Source organism: Sprattus sprattus, assembly GCF_963457725.1.
Source record: "Sprattus sprattus genome assembly, chromosome: 4".
In the NCBI taxonomy this organism is placed as follows: Eukaryota; Metazoa; Chordata; class Actinopteri; order Clupeiformes; family Clupeidae; genus Sprattus; species Sprattus sprattus.
Window position 1 is genome coordinate 31,009,110 of NC_137923.1, and position 17,829 is coordinate 31,026,938.

A 17,829-nucleotide genomic window follows, 5' to 3' on the forward strand; every position below is an offset into this window, starting at 1 on the left:
AGTTGTCAGGTTGTCCTCCCTTGAGGTGACTTTCTGCTCCACTACAGCCTTCATGCTTCTGCTCTCTCAGGTCGGCCTTCCTGTGCTGTGGCCCCTGCCTGAGCCAGGCTAGAAGGGCAAACCTAAAGTCTTGGTTAGGAGAGCTAAAAGCCATACATAACCATTGTGAAAATATGTGAAAGTATGTCATTAACACCTGTTAGCTCTTCTTGGCTCTGGCAAGACTGAAGTCCACACATTGAGTCATTTTTTTTTTTTTTAGGAAGTCATGATTAACACTTATGTCATACCTCAATCACTTTCAGCACTTCATTAGCTACCCTCTCATTATGTGTTGTGTAGATCTACAAAGATCTGGATGGTAGAGTTGGCCTTCTCTTTCATGAGCTAAAACAGCCATAATGCACTGAAATTTCGTGATTTCACAGCCCTTGGCTACCACCACCAAAATATGTAATCTGAGATTCAAGGGCTGTGATAACTAAAATGTCAGTGCATTATGGCTGTAATAACAAATTATGCATTAATCGCAACATCTTTAACAAAAAAAACAAAGACTGTCAACTGTTTTAATTAATGAATTAATCAATTTAAGACAGCTGCCTTTGGTATTACAGGTGCTGCTTTATCTTCGGTTTCTGTTTATTTGACAGCAAATGCAGTGAAGGAAATGCAGTTGCACTTAACGTCACCATCTTGTAAAATGAAAATCCTTAATATACCATATAAACCGTAGTGTTTGTTGCCTGGTTGCTAAGTACTGTTGCTGAGTGCTGACAGGGAGATCCTAGTACATGTAGAGTTTTGCTGTAATGACGGCTAGACCACCACAGCCATAATGACCGACTAGCGTTGTGGCCTTGCCTAGCAGACAAAGAGGTGCCACACTGTTTTGCAAGTTTACAGTGAACTTTAAAGAAGTCTGAGATACTCTAAGGGTTCATGATGGTATGAGAATATGGGGAAATGTGATTGCCCACACACAAATTATGTACATTTACTTTTCACAACTTCTTCCTAATATGGGAAGAGGGAGAGTGTGAGTGTTTGCCACAGTGCTAACCATAGTGATTGTAATGTAAACTACCAAAGAAGACCAAAGACTCAAAAGACCATTCATGTAAATAATTACCAAAACAGGTCCAAGAATTGAACCCTGTGGTACCAGAAATAGTACGGTGGTCCTTCTAGACCTGCATCCATTAACAGAGATAATGCTCTCTGCTCCCTACAAACCTACACAACAGCCAGAGTGAATATGCAGTGTAGCAAGAGCCACTGTCCTTCAAGGAGGCATGTTTGCCAGTAAATATCCTTGCGGAAATAGTTTCAATTTGTTTAGAGTTACAGTAAGTTGATACAGAGAAACTACATTTACATTTCAGTGTAGAATGTGAACAAAGGTTTTCAATTATCCCTGGTCTCCCAATTATAAGTTTCCTTATAGTTATTTCACCTCCTGCGGACAACCTAGGGTTCAGCTAACAACAAAACAAGTTGCTAAACGTTTGTCAATACTGTGGAGGCAGATGATGTTATAACACATGCAACAGACAGATTTTACAATTCAAACTTCCAAGGTTTAATGTGTCTTCTGTAATGAATATGAATTATAAGAATACTGACAATAAAACAAGTTGCAAAACAAAAGTTTTTTTTTTTATTCTGTGGAGAAAATTGTGCATTGCAAACGGATTAGCAATTAATGAGTCCTCTTGTGAAGCTTACACTTGCCTTTGATAGACACATGTAGCATTGAGAGGTTTTGGCTGTCTCATTGGCTGTACTTAAGAAATGGTGCAATAGAATCTGATTCTTAGAGCCACTTTTTTCACTTCTACCATCACTATGTCAGAAACTTTAACAGGGGCATATTTTTGCATACTCCTGCAAAGCCCTTTCCATCCTTACAAGAACAGACTTTTATTTCAGACAGGCATTTATTTCTGAATTCATAACCCATGAACGAATTCAAAATTAGGTTCATGAAACTCGGCTCAGGCTTTGGTGACAGTTATTAAAATCCCTATCTTTAACAAGGCCTGAGAATATAATACATGGTAGACTTGGTAGAAAGAAAAGCAAACCAGCAAATCACAAATGTCATTGTGACAGCTGTCATGACCTTAAAAGGCTTGTAGGCTGTCATCAGTAGCAAATCTGGATACAAAACCAATCACCACCACATTTCCACAGGAGACTACTGTAGAATTTCGACCATGATTGCACTTAGTATTATCCTAGTCTGCAGTTGGAAGCACTAGAGAGGGTAGAGTTGGCACTGTTGATTCTTACAAGTTCATATGAATCATGTTTTTTTGGGGGGTGTTGAATTGATTGACATGGTGGCAGAAAATATCAATGACATATACAGTACGTACATAAGAATGGCAAGAGAAGGATGATGGAACACTGAGTGACAACAGTGGACAATGCAATACGCAATGATAAGCATTTTATAATATCATAAGCAATAAGCTATAAATGATATGTTCCAGGTAAGCAGGGTTGCATTCAATCTGAAAACGGGTTGAACCACATTTCCTTCTTGTTTTGCCCCCTTCCCCCATGGTGTTTCTACAGGAAGCATTGGAAATCAATCTCTCCCTCCCACCTAATCTCAAGGATTTTTAACCCTAATTCCAAAGCTTAAGAAAGATCTGCTTTGCACTGACAACTGGCAGTCAATTTGACATCTTAATAATGATCCTAGCTCAGATTTTTGCCCAAAGAATAAAAGCTGTTTTGGACCAAATTATTCATGAAACCCAAATAGTTTTTTTTATGAGGCATAGACACAATAACACCAGTCTTGTGCTAGACTTTTTTTTTTACTATGATGACGTTAGAAATATTTTGGTTTTTTAGATATCTGCAAGGTATTTGACACAGTAAAACACAACTGTGTATTTCAGGCCTTGAAGAAATTTGGCTTTGGTCCTTACTTTTGTGCAGTTGTTAATAAAACAAGAATGTAATGTACAAGAATGCAAACTGTTCAGTTAAACTGTATGCAGGAACCTCTCATAGATTTATCTTAAATCACAAAGTCAGACATGGCTGTCCGCTCTCACCACACTTCCTCCAGTTGTGTTTAAATCTGTGCTACATAACTGTCTGGTTTCATGAAGCTCAGCCACTGGCGCACCCTGTGGTTGAAGAAGCAGCGCTAAAGTGCCCTGTTGGCTGCCCTTCATAATGAAAACAAAGTGATTTGGTGCCCTCTAGGGTATCCCTTCACGCAATAAATGATGACAATATGCCCTCTAGAGCAGGGCAATGTGTTTTAATGAGTGCCCTTCTAGTGGAGAAAACGTGATGCAGTGCCCTGTAAGGTGCTCTTATAATGATGCAAACTTCATGATCCCTATGGGTGCCCTTCCAATAGAAAGGGGTGCAGATATGAGGTGCCCTTTATGCTGCCCCTGCATGACAGCGTCCCAAAGGGGGCCCTTTCCAGTGAGCACAGGTGAGCAGTGCTGTATAGGGTACAGGTCAGCAGTGCTGTATAGGGCCCTCATACAGGTGAGCAGTGCTGTATAGGGTACAGTCAGCAGTGCTGTATAGGGCCCTCATACAGGTGAGCAGTGCTGTATAGGGTACAGGTCAGCAGTGCTGTATAGGGCCCTCATACAGGTGAGCAGTGCTGTATAGGGTACAGGTCAGCAGTGCTGTATAGGGCCCTCATACAGGTGAGCAGTGCTGTATAGGGCCCTCATACAGGTGAGCAGTGCTGTATAGGGTACAGGTGAGCAGTGCTGTATAGGGTACAGGTGAGCAGTGCTGTATAGGGTACAGGTGAGCAGTGCTGTATGTATGTATGTATGTATGTATGCGCATGTTTGAGAATGTGGGGAAGTTTCCTAATGGATGTGGTGCCATTTAAGTGACCTTACAAATAGATAACTTGAGGTTTCCTACAGGTGGCTTTCTGATGAAAAACGTTCTGGTCATGCATTCAAGCCCTCAAATGCGATTATGATATCTTTGATCAAAAACACAAGCATACTTTTAAGCAGCAGATCTACTCCACACTACTTGGCACACATCTATAATCTATGAGCACAAGAGAGAGAGAGAGCCCTTGAGCCCTTGAGAGAGAGGCTTGTCATTGTTGGCATCTGGTTGTAACTAGCTACCTTCTGGTCCCTTCTGGTGTCGTAATGCTTCTTAGAAACTATGGAAGCCTATCTAAACCGACTTTAATACCACTGGATCCTGGAGGAAGGACAGCCCAGGATGGGATAAATGCAGAGGACAAATTTAACTGCGACCTCTTCAGCATGCATGTGTGTGTGTCCTGTGTCACCACCCAAAAAATGCACGTGTGTGTTGTTGTGTGTCGTGTGTGACCATAACAAACTGACTTTGACTTTGATTAGACGAACACATCAGCAACATTTTCATTTTAGCCAGATTAAGATGAAGATGGTGATCCTTCATCCATGTGGATATATCAGAGAGACAATCCGAGATCCCGCCGAGACAGTGGTGTCATAAGGCGGGAAAGACAAATACAGTTTGGCATCATCTGCATAGCAGTGATATGAAAGACCATGCAAGCCCAACGAGGTGGTGTACAAAGAGAATTGGTCCCAACACCGAGCCTTTGGGCACCCCTGTGGTGAGGTGGTGAGGTACAGACAGCTGTCCTTGCCATGACACGTTGAACGAGCACCCAGTGAGGTAAGATTCAAACCAGGATAGTGCCCTGCCAGAAATGCCCATAGTAGTACTTGACAGTATAGACAGAGGGTAGGTAGTCGATATGGCTTGAAGGAGGTAGGATGGGATAGGATCCAACAGGCATGTAGTAGGACGTCTACACATTAGGAGTTTGGAAACCTCACTCTGTGAGAGGGGTGAAAGGAAACAATGAGCCATTAACCCGGGGAAGACTGACCATCTGCAGTGGGATTGACCATATGCAGTAGGACAGCTGCATGTTGGGTATTGTGTTGCGCCCTTAACCGGGGGAGACATGGAGGAACAAGTAGTGGGACAGCTACATGTTAGAGTATCGGTTGTGCCCTTAGATGGATGAGACAGTTGGGAGAATTGGTTACTGATAGCTGCCACTTTCTGTGAAAAAGGAAGGCATCGGCAGTGAGGTTGGTAGGTTGGAGGAGAAGGAGGGTAGAGCAGGCTTTTGTCGCCATGTGTCAGGAGGAATTTTACTAAAAATTGTACCACATAAGTAAAATGCAAATCTCCTGACAAGATATGTTTGAAACATGTCAGTGAAACTGTATTTGTATTTTTTATGGCTGACGGTGCTGACAAAAAAAAAGGTAAACGGTACATTTTGGTACAAACATTTCTCGTTTTGTGGTTGTGTCAGAGGTGTTAATCAGCAGTGACTGTATTAAAAAGGGAGTGTGCTCAATGGATCCAATTAAAGTCCTTCACAGATGCAAGATGAGAATAACAATATGAAAAAAATGAAACACGTAATTAAACTTTGGCCTTCTCTATGGTCAAGGCACCGCCGTTTCCGTTTAAATAAACGTTTTCATAGAACACAGTCATGGGCTTAACATTTGCTAAGTCACACGTCTATCTGTTTTGTGTGAACTGGACTGCTTGGCATTACGTGAAATTTCAGATGACACGCCCTCTGTGGTGTTGCCTGCCGGGAAGATGGCCGACACCGGTGGTTCCAAGTGAAGTGCGGTGAATCGTCGTTCGCAGAAATCCGCTGAGGATCGCAGGTTATGAGGGCACATGCGTTTAATGTCAACTTTTTTGGGGTGGAGATCTTGCTATATCCAGCTTGCTAAAAGTGGTTTTACTCAGACATAACGACAGAAACGTCTGTCACTCAACAATTGCGCTTCACCGCTTGGCAGTTAGCACTGGTTAACGCGAATTGTTAATAGTCTCTAGCTAACGTTATATTTTAAAATGCCGTGACATGTTTTAAACATGCAACCGCACCTTTTGCGTGCTCTTACACAAGCACACTCTTAACAGTCACCGAAACACACTGTGGTGCGTTAGTGTGTTTATCTGTGATTGATAAAGTAACGTAATACCGTGCATGTGTAGTTTCCCCTTTTTGCAAATTTTCTTCTGAATTGATGACATTTAACTCTGCTAACATTAGCCAGCAAAGCTGTTAAAGTAGTAATCCAGTTGGCTAGCTACATAGCCTAGCATGCTATTCCTAAGGCTGTTTACTCTGGATAGCATTCTGGCTAAGTTGGGTCAACATTTCTTAGCATGCTAGTTTGGAACCTTTTCCAGGCCTCAAATATAATGACAACGTTCTAACGTTGATAATGACAGGCCAGAGTGATATTGTAGTCCTGTGTGTCGCATACACATTGCGTGCCTGATTTGTTTGATCATTGTATGAGAAGCTGGACCTAGTTGGCCAAACGCCCTCTTCGTCAATTTACCTGCATAGCTAGCCAGTTAGCTTTCTATGATAATGCTGTAGTTACCTTGCTCAGTCATATTTGGGAGGTATTCATCATCCCTGGACTTTCTTCAAAGTTCTGATCAAAGATGTAAGTACGAACAACCTTACTTTAGGCAACTCATTTACCATATATGTTGGCTACTCTATTGTGAATTTTGAGTGCTTATGTCGCTGTACGATTAGATTGCAATACTAAGTATCTAATATTGTGATTTATCTAATATCACTAATTGACCTTGACAGAAAACATTACAACCTGGTATCCTGACTGTACACATCCTAAGACAACGTTTAGGTTATCAGATGGAATTATGAAGTTTTTTCTTCTTCCCCAGTTGTCATCAGAGGGGCTTTAACCTTCCTCACAAATGATTGGTCTGTCTTCACCTGTCAGTGTACTTAATGTTGTGCTTTATCCTCACAAGATGCAGCACACTTTGTATTACATCTGGATTATGTGTTTTTGACTTGGTTTCAGTTACTGTTTCCTGCTGGAGTAAGAAAATTAAATCTGCCCGTTGCAAACTACTGTGACGTGCGGAAACACCTGGACTCACACATTTACATGAATCAAATTGCTTGTTTTCTTTGCAGGTGTGATGTCTTGTGGCTCAGTGTTGGACCACCCTACGTACCATGCGTTGGCTGCCCTTTCGATTTGGCTGCCTAACGCTTGGCAAATTCCAGGATCTTCGACAGCCTACTTCTCTGGCTGCAAGTCTCTTGTCCAGCATGTACACTACACGCTTGTACAGTGGTAGTGGCGGCAAGCCTGGGCGGCGGGTGGGCATTGTTGGGGCAGGGCCGCCCATGCTGGAGAACCATCACCACCACCACCACCATCCGCTCCCCCATCACCCACAGGTCCCACCCCCTCAGAACTTCCCTCCCATCTACCAGGGCCGTCTAGACGGGCACCGACCTCACTACCAGCCTCTCCAACAGCACTACCACACGCACGCCCAGGCCTCACACCTGGCCTCTCAACACTACCAGCAGAACGCCCATCACCACCATGGCAAGAAGAAGACCTGGAACTTCATTCATGAGAAGATGAGCTATGACACCTTCTTCACCATGAAGCGGCTGATAGACCGCTCGCGCGGCGTGGACGAGGTGCTCCGATGGGTCACCCAGAACCCCGGCAAAATCTCGCACAACCACTACCCCATTGCTCTGCAGAAGATTGGCCAGTTGCTGCTGCTGCAGCAGGGTGGGGGCTCAGGAGCCGGGCCGGTGGGCGCCGGGCCGGTGGAGGGAGCCCTGGGGACCTCTCCTGGGGGATCAGGTGGAGAAAACCCCTGCCGGCAGGTTCTGGAGAACCCTGACTTCCAGACACTCTGTAATGCTATCGTGAATGACTGCTCCAAGTTTGACAATTTCAGCATTGTCAACTGCCTTTATGCAGTCGCTGCACTAGGTAAGTCAGCACTTTATCAGGCTGGATACTACTGGCTCTGTTGCTGTCCTTGGTGAATGGATTTTGGGCAGTGGGGTGTGGGAGGGTTGAACTGTTGAGATCATTCACTGTAACCTTTTTTAAAGATTGTTAAATGTCTCCTTTCTGTTTAAGAAAAAAGCATCAGCTGATTCATAACAACACTTGGGCAACCAAAAACATCAACTTACTGTCTTACTTACTGTTCTAACTTACTGATCTATTAAAGTAGTGTGACAGCTCATCTCTTCATAGAAGCTGTAAGATAGATCTGACACCACACCGCAACCGCCCAACCCCTCTGATGTTTGTCCAGGTCTGCCCAGCGACTCTCAGATAGTACAGGTCCTAGAGGGTGAGTCACAGGGCCGCCTGTCCCAGTTCAACCAGAAGGACATCTCCATGGTGTTCAGCAGCAGCATGAAGCTGCACCCCTCCAGCCAGCACCCGCTGATCGAGGCCTGCCTGGCTGGCCTGGAGAAGAACATTGAGCGCGAGCGCCACCCGCAGACGCTCTTCCTGCTGCTCTCCTACTACCGCACCAAGTGGCGGGCCCTGCAGGTGTCGGCGGGGACGCCCCCGCCGGAGCAGCTGCTGCTCAACCGCAAGATTCTGCGGCTGGTCAAGCACACGCTGAGCAGCGTGAGCAGCGTGCGCGACCACGAGATGGCCCTGCTGGACGAGATGCTATCGGCCTGTGCGCGCGAGGCCAGCAACAAGAGCCTGGAGCTCATCTTCAGCTCCCACTTGTTCTACCAGAACAGGCAGGAGAAGTTCATCATCAGCCTTGCGGGTGAGTGCCGGCAGGTCCCCTTCGGGTCAGAAGTTCTCTGTTCATGGTTTGTTTTCTGCTTTATGTTTGTCTTTACATACCGGTATATTTTTTTTCCATCTAGCTAATAATCCTGCATGGCTGTGAAGTATAAACTGAGTGAATACTTTCTGATTCCATCCTTCTATTCTCCATCAGAGGAACTTCCCAAAAAAGCGGACAGCATAACCCCTTACACCATGGCACTCATTTCCAAATACATTGCCCGTCACCGACTTAGAGAGACCCGCCTCCTTGACACGATAGCTGATTTCCTTGTGAAGAAGGGCGAGTACCTGGACAGCAAGGTCAGTGAAGTCAGGTTTTTTTTTTGTTCGATGGGGTTCTGAACAAAGGAGTGGATTGTATCTCATAGTGTGGAGTTTCTGTTCAACCAGTGGAACACGATTATAGTAACACTAGGGTCATAGGGACAGTTCCTAGGAGTTTACATACATATTGAATCTTTGCTTTTCCTGTGCTTAAGATCACTTCCTGTGCTCAAGTTTCTTTCTGTAAAAGCCACATTTAATGAATCAGATTGCATCAAACCCCTGAATAAATCGGTTTCTGCCAGCGAGCTGGTGTAATAATCACTTATCCTTTGTTTAACTCCCCAACATTTGACTCCTGTTTTCTCCATTCAGGTCATCCAGAAACTGGTGTTCCCATTTAGCCGCATGAGTTACCGGCCTGCAAATGAGAGCCAGTTCTTCTCCAAGCTGGAGACGGTACTGGAGCTGAAGGCCCTGAGCTCTCCGCTAGCTACCGTCAACATCCTCATGTCTCTCTTCCAGCTGGGCCACTTCCCAGGGCTTGTGTTGCACCGCGTCTTCTCCTCATCATTCATCAGCAACGTCACAAGTGAGACACTTAGCACAACCCTACTGACCTGTTGTTGTCACAGTCGCATGGGCATTTCTTTTGAATTTAACTAGAAGAATGACTCACAGTGACCCCTGCTGGCTGCATAAGGTCATTGCATTATACATTGAACTGATTATGGATTTTAGTTTTTTAGTTTTTGATTATGACTGCATATCCATAGGATAACTAATCTTGCCATGAAGTTGGGCAAATTATTCATGTAATTTCAAAATTACTGTTGGACCATTACATGTTTTGACCCTCTTTATGCAGACAGTCCTTATGCACTTATCGTGCGGCGTTACCTGTCCTTACTGGATGCTGCTGTTGAGCTGGAGTACAGGGACTACACTGGCCCACGACTACAGGACATGCACAAAGTGCTCATGTTTGACCACGCTTTAACAGCAGATGAGGTGAACCGCAAATACAGGTCAGTGGAACTACCCTGCATCTACAGGATGTTCAGTGGCAACGGCACAACAGTTGCTAAAATGTTCAGGGTAATTGTAATAACAGTATTTTCCTTATATGCATTTGCAGCGGTGACCGTATGATATAAAGTATTTTTTGCAGTCAAGTGTCATATTTGATTTGTATTAATTAACTAATGATATACACTACTACATGCGCGCACCACCTAGGAGCAACAAAACCTTTCACCCCCGATGTTGAAAAAATGAATCCTAGAGGAAACAGTAGGGCCTTATACATGTGCCACTGAGATCAGATCAGTTTATCGTATCGTATTCGCGTGTAGGTGTGAAGATTTTCAAGGGAAACGGCTCTTGTCGTTACCTGTATACATGTGCAAAATGTGAAGCTGTTACATTGCCTCGGGCATGCGCAAAGACCACGGAGATGTGCTCCCACCTGGTTTGTTTACTAACAACATCAAAGTGATCCGCATCGGGCACAGGCAGTGTAGTGGCTTAAAGTTCCCTTCTTTCTATCAGCATATAGTTCTTAATATTTTCTTTGAATAACCACTCTCGGATGGAAAGAAAACGAGTCTACGCGTGGATGTGTTTCAACAACGGTAGAAAACTGTGTTTGCTCCGTCTTTTACTGGACTCATAATTATATGACAGTGGTATTAGTTACAGTTGAGACACCCGAAATAACTTGCATGCGCAGCAATCCTGAGACGTGATTTTTAGTTTGCACATGAATACTAACGTCTTCTTTGATCCCAGGAAATTTGAGCACATAACCCATCTCCCTTACGGAGATATTTGCGAAAGTTGTTTAACCTACTTCATTGCAAACGTCTAGTTTTTCAAACGTGTCTAGTTTTTGTGCAGTAGTGAATAGAGTCTCAGTCTACTACACCATACATAGCATATCATGTTTGTAGAAAATGATTAAGGTGCAACAAATGCCAATAAGCATATTTAAATTAAATGGTTCACATTGCAAGCAAAATGGTGCGGCTGGAGCACAGGAAGGGACAACGGTGACGCAGTTTGGATGTAGCGACAAACATTTATGTGCTGTAACAAACAGTGTTAACCAGTATGTGAGTAACGTGGCTTTTATTAAAACATAGCGTGTATAATGTGTAGCTATTTCATTCCGTTTATTAACCTTTCCGGCTGTCTGTATTACTAGCCAGCAGCAGACGTAAAGGAAAGGGAGCATTTTACTCCCCGGCAATCTCTCTACAAACTTCCATATAGACGCGGGATCAGCAGAGGAAAATCTACTTTCCTTTTGGGAGAAACCAGGCCAGTCGTTCCCACGACTACAGCACCTTGCAAAACGAATTATATGCGTTCCAGCAACAGGTGCTGCGAGTGAGCGCTCCTTCAGTGCAGCAGGGCGCGTTATAGAAGCCAGGCGCTCTCGCCTGAATCCTGACACTGTAGATGCTATTTTATTCCTGCATAGTGCTAATACACATTCTAAATAGAACGAAGGTTAGGCATATCAGCAGAGGTATATTTTGGTTACATTAGGATGGCTACGTTTATAGCTTGCGTTTTGGGCGCACCACAATGCCAAGAAGTTTGTCGCGACTGTAATGGCATATTTCATTGTGGGGGTGATTGATAGCTTAAGGCTTACGAGACACGGTGTTTTCCGATGTTTTACTGAGTCCTCTCTGTCTCTATCACACACACACACACACACACACACACTAACGGAAGCAAAAAAGGTTTAAATTAAGTGACATCCCTCAAATGTCGCGTCTCCCGCAAACCTGCAAGCTATGAGTCAGCTGTCAGTATTGGAAGAAGCCTTAACGTCTCGAAGATGAAACTTCCTGGGTTATTTTGTTTCGTTAGGCTATTAGTTATATTTTAAAACAGCCAGTCACATTGTAGCCTACCATTCATGGAATAAGGAATTTCAAAGAGATGATGGAGTGAACTTTCTAGCCTCTAACTTTCTAGCCTCCTGTCACGTCTCCCCCCAGTCACGCACAGCCTCCCCCATGACACATCGGCCTGATTTGACACGCCCTTTTCTAAGCCGAACGAACGTGGTAAACCACCTCTCTCGAAAGCTTCAGACGATTGGCGGAAAAACTAACGGTTTACATCTAGACCCCTTATACATGAGGCAATTGTAACACGTTCGCGAGTTTCTATCGTGGTAGACGCGATGTAACGGCTTTACATTGACGCATGTATAAGGGGCTAGTGACTAACACTTTAGATGTGTAGGTCTCACTTGGAATAGATAGTGGCAGTGTTATCAGATCATCTGTGTGGGTAGTTCACAAAGAAGTTTCCAGAATCTCTCCACCAACTATACTGCTGTCGCTGTATAGTGAGGGTAATATAAGTGGCTGAGATGAGATGCTGATGGCTGATTATTACAGTGCATGAAATGCCCTGTATTGTTATTCCTAGGCTTCTTCTTCTTCTTATTACAGTGCATGAAATGCCCTGTATTGTCATTCCTAGGCTTCTTCTTCTTCTTCTTCTTCTTCTTCTTCTTATTCTTGTTACCTTTTTCTGCGATTAATTCAGCCCGAACCGCTTAACGTAGAAACTTCATTCAAACTTTGTCGCGTAGGTCTTGTAAAGGACACTTATGCTATGTATTTTTCACGTTTCTAAACTTTATACTTTTTAAGATATTAAATAAAAACGAATCGAAATTTTCCCATTGACTTACATTGGGCCATTATGACATCATAATAGGGTCTTTAAACTGGCTTGCACCTGTGCTTCACTGACAGCTGCGCCAAATCAAAGGAACCTCTCCTCTGTCCCTCTCAATTTAACTGTAACTAGGAACATTAAGACACCTTCCATTCTCTACTTTTTTTCTCTCCATCTCTCCATCTTTCTCTCTATCCCTCTCAGTCTACTTTCTCTCACACTCAATCTCTCTTCTTCACTCCATTTGTATCTCCTTTTTTCAATATTTTCACTCTCTTTTTCTCTTTCACTCTTCTTTCCTTCTTCCACTCATCTTTCCTTCTTCCACTCTTCTTTCACTTTTCTTTCCTTTCTTCACTCTCCTTTCTTCTTTCACTCTTCTTTCCTTTTCTTCTTTCCTTCTTCAACTATTATTTCCTTCTTTCACTCTTCTTTCTTTTCTTCTTCCACTCTTCTTTCCTTTCTTCACTCTTCTTTCTTTTCTTCTTTCCTTCTTTCACTCTTCTTTCCTTCATCCTCTCTTCTCTCCTTTCTTCACTCTTCTATCCTTTCTTCTTTCCTTCTTCCACTCTTCTTTCCTTTCTTCTTTCTTTTCTTCTTCCTTTCCTAACTTTTGCATTTCATGCACTGGTATTTCCTTCAGGAAATGCATTTTCTAGTTCTTGTTACCTCTTTCTGCGATTAATTCAGCCCGAACCGCTTAACGTAGAAACTTCATTCAAACTTTGTCACGTAGGTCTTGTAAAGGACACTTATGCTATGTATTTTTCACTTTTCTAAACTTTATACTTTTTAAGATATTAAATAAAAACTAATCTAAATTTTCCCATTGACTTACATTGGGCCATTATGACCTCATAATAGGGTCTTTAAACTGGCTTGCACCTGTGCTTCACTGACAGCTGCACCAAATCAAAGGAACCTCTTCTCTGTCCCACTCAATTTAACTGTAACTAGGAACATTAAGACACCTTCCATTCTCTACTTTTTTTTCTCTCCATCTCTCCATCTTTCTCTCTATCCCTCTCAGTCTACTTTCTCTCACACTCAATCTCTCTTCTTCACTCCATTTTTATCTCCTTTTTTCAATATTCTCTCTCTATTCAAAACACTCTCTTTTTCTCTTCCACTCTTCTTTCCTTCTTCCACTCTTCTTTCCTTCTTTCACTTTTCTTTCCTTTCTTCACTCTCCTTTCTTCTTTCCTTCTTTCACTCTTCTTTCCTTCTTCAACTATTATTTCCTTCTTTCACTCTTCTTTCCTTTCTTCACTCTTGTTTCTTTTCCTCTTCCACTCTTCTTTCCTTTCTTCACTCTTCTTTCCTTCTTTCACTCTTTTCCTTCATCCTCTCTTCTCTCCTTTCTTCACTCTTCTTTCCTTCTTCAACTATTATTTCCTTCTTTCACTCTTCTTTCCTTTCTTCACTCTTGTTTCTTTTCCTCTTCCACTCTTCTTTCCTTTCTTCACTCTTCTTTCCTTCTTTCACTCTTTTCCTTCATCCTCTCTTCTCTCCTTTCTTCACTCTTCTTTCCTTTCTTATTTCCTTCTTTCACTCTTCTTTCTTTTCTTCTTCCTTTCCTAACTTTTGCATTTCATGCACTGGTATTTCCTTCAGGAAATGCATTTTCTAGTTTTGTATTGTAAGCTGACTTTGTAGGCTTGTCCTTTTCTTGTGAGGTAACAGAGCTTTGACTCCATTTATTCCAGCTACAAGGGTCTAGTGGCTGAGGCACTTAGACAGTTGGTTGGAGAACATGGCTACAAGCAGGACGAAGTGTTGGCCCCTGGATATTACACAGGTAGCAAAACAACCGGCTCATTATTACGCCTGAAAAGGGCATGAAATACATATTTGCCTTGTGAGATAAAGGCACCTTATTGCAGCATGGGGTCTTTGTCTTATCCGATTATTTAAACTTGAATGTCTTTCCTGTGTCACTGCAGATTTCCTCATGTTGATTGACGGCTCGGGTCGTGTTCTTCCAATAAAGACATCGTCTGGGGGCGTGTCTGTGGGCTTGTCTTTCAAGCCCGCCGAGGGCTCCGGTCCGGTGGGGGCGCTGACCTCTGACTTCCAGAAGTTCTCCCCTTTCGCTCCGCCACTGGAGGATGGGGGCGACACACAGCCAGGTGACGAGTCGGCGTATCTGCCCGCGCACATGCGCCCCCCGCCCCCACCCACAGGCCAGCGCGCAGGCCCCAACGGAGGGGTTCCACTCGACTACAGCGCTTACTATCCCCCCACAGATTACTACTCCAGCCTGGCCAAGGAGCACTCTCTGGAAAGCCAGGACAGCTCCACGCTCAGCAGCCCTTCAGACTGTCTCGCCCAGGCTGGGCCTGCTAGCACCGGGGCAGCCGGTGGCTCGGACTCCCTCTTCCAGTTCTCCATCGGAAAGATCCTGGACGACGAGAGTGGTGCACCCGTCCCCGCGGGAGCTGCCTCGGGCCCAGACTGTGAGCTGCCAGCCTTTTACGAGGGTGTCTCGTACCCCGAGGGGGGTGAAGGGGAGATGGGGCGCACCTCTCCGCCTCAGCTTCATCCCACAGACCGCCCTGATGCACAGAGGGGCTCCACAGACCCACAGGTCAAGAGGTCAGTTGGGCAGCAGCTGCAGCTAAAGCACATTTGACCACCTCACAAAGTCCACTTTGATTAGCGCTCAAATGTGTGTAGAGATTCAGAAACGTGACGGATGAATTCGTACACCAATCAGGATAAGCGTGCTAGCATACATGTGGTAAATGTAAAGGACACATACCAACACAAAAAGGTATATACAGTGTGCGTATCAAATTGATAGTGGATAAGATGGAGAGAGAGCATTCAGGTATGTATGATATGAATGAATGTTTATTTATTATTCTCCCTGTTCTTCTTCATGGGGCATTAGGGTCATCATGTCTGTGAATGACAAGTGGCATTACTGTCACAACTCCGACGTGCTGGTGGGCTCTAGGGCCATGAGAGACCGCCATCTGCAGCTTTTGGGCTACATCATTCTTCAGGTGGGCATGACCTACATACTGTGTACAAGCACGTGCTGCTGGGTATGACTGTGCTGGTAGGAAGGAAGTATTCATAGTTTTGAACAGCGGACATGTATGAGGCTGTGCAGTGCACACAGGAAATGTATTTGGTATCTGACACTGGTGTTTTTCCCACACCTCTGCTTTCTCCCTCTTCTTTGCAGTTGCCGTATTTGGAACTGGAGAAGCTGAATGGCATTGAAGAGGTGAAGCAGTATCTTCACAAAAAGCTGCTGGAGGTCCCCTTATGACAGTGGAGATTCAGATGCCTCTGTGTGTGTGTGTGTGTGTGTGTGTGTGTGTGTGTGTGTGTGCACGCGCATTTGTGTGGAGTTGTGGTTTGGGAAGAGTTTCTCTTGGGTTATATTAATGTAGAATTTGGGATGAAAGTGTGATGTGTATGTAGCGGTGTGTGTTTGTGTTTGAGAGAGTTTGAAGAATGGTCCTGAACACGGCCATTAAATGATTTGGTGCCAGGGCACTAACTTGCCGATACACTAGGTAAAGGGAGGGCGAGGGTCTTGGTGTTTATTAAGAGTGGGTATAAAGCAAGCCTTGAAATGTTGTATTTCTATGAAGTCTCTCATTTTTACAGTAACTGTCTATCGCTGTGCAGAGGTTATGATGCCAAGTCCGCTTAAGAGCCAGTGGCAACTTTCTAAGAAACAAAGCAATCTTTGACACTTTTGCCATTTGTTTTAGATTCGTCTCAGACAAGGTACTGTTATAACATACCTTAGCGATGGGGAAGGAGAGAGTGTGGGCATCAATTTGTAGTCCCCTTCTGGTGGTGCTTTTTTTTTGTTTGTTTTTAGTTTTTTTTTACTTTTGTCCTTACCTCTGGACAGCAGGGCGACGGGGAGAGACAGTTTGCTGCTTTTTGTTAGGCTAAAGGGAGTTCTGCGTCAGGGCACCACAGACATCGTCTCAGTTGCAGTCCCTTATACTAAACTGTTCAGTCTACTGGTCCACAGAGGTATCCGTTTGACACCAAGACTGGCTTTATAACCAAACATTATTTAGTGAATGGGGTGAAATGGGATCTTTCTACATAAAAATTAATGGGATTTCTGAGAGACTGTCAGAGAGATCTGGAATAACAAGACTGGGACAGGTCGGAGAGAGTTTGGGAATAACGAGACTGGGACATGTTGGAGAGAGTTTGGGAATGTGTTGTATGATATTAATGCAATGTGCCACTCTTGTGTTTAACAAAAAAAAAGACATGGATAATATTTATATTTTTTCCTCAAAAATGCTTTGTGAACTCTGGTGTCCTTTAAAGCAAGACATAGCAAATCACCCAATGGATTGTGGGACTGACCACTCATCCAGCATTCTCAGTTAGCGGTAGCTGCATTGATTTTAAGCATATTCCTTTTATTTCTAGGGTTTTTGTAATCAAGGAATCTAAAGTCTATAAATCTTCACACTACGATGTGTGGCCATAATGACTTGAAGCACAGTACATATACAGACCTTAGAAATTCAACTCGGTAGCTTATTAAATAGGAAGTCCAGACTTTGTTTTGTATCAATTTTACAAATGCTAGGAAAACAGTGGGTTTAATCTGACTTCGTTTTACTTTGTAGTGCATGATTGTGTTATCCATGAGGAAGGTATTACCGGAGTGAACACAATATGTATACTTGCATCCTTGGTGAAAACCAATGGACACCGATCCGGTCTTCATGTTTTATCATCATTCAAAATCATACAATTAGAGTCACTCTTGCCTTTTTGTGTACTTTGAAGATAAAATATTATCTTATGTGAGTCGGTTTTAAGACTTTAGAAGAGAAGGAAACCTCCTCCTGCCATTGTTGCTGTGTTTGCTTTGCTTTGTTAAAAGGATCATTCTACGCAGATGTTCTTCGGGAAGAGATTATTTATTGAGGATGGTGTTCTTTTGAATGTATGGAGGTCATATGTATGGAGTGGGTGTATGTGTTGGTATGAGGTTAGGGGGAAGGGTGGGACAGTTTGTTTATATATGCATATACAATGGCTATGTAAAAAGACATTATAAAAAAAATGTAAACGACTAATTTGTCTTCAAATTCTCATTCATTTCATGTCGAAGTTCAGTTATACTGAAAGAAATACTGAGGCTGTTATAAATGACAGGCAGGTTTACATGACATGT

General features: G+C 43.5%; 1 protein-coding gene across 1 annotated transcript; it reads left to right on the forward strand.

The window, feature by feature from the left end:
- Nucleotides 1-5,640: 5,640 nt before the first annotated feature.
- On the forward strand, nt 5,641-17,725 carry fastk (Fas-activated serine/threonine kinase). Its single transcript, XM_080836631.1, has 10 exons — nt 5,641-6,512; nt 7,019-7,844; nt 8,179-8,655; nt 8,833-8,981; nt 9,321-9,537; nt 9,814-9,973; nt 14,360-14,451; nt 14,597-15,248; nt 15,547-15,661; nt 15,847-17,725. The coding sequence occupies exons 2-10, from the start codon at nt 7,061-7,063 to the stop codon at nt 15,931-15,933; spliced, it is 2,733 nt and encodes a 910-aa protein (XP_080692757.1). The 5' UTR covers nt 5,641-6,512; nt 7,019-7,060; the 3' UTR covers nt 15,934-17,725.
- Nucleotides 17,726-17,829: the final 104 nt, after the last annotated feature.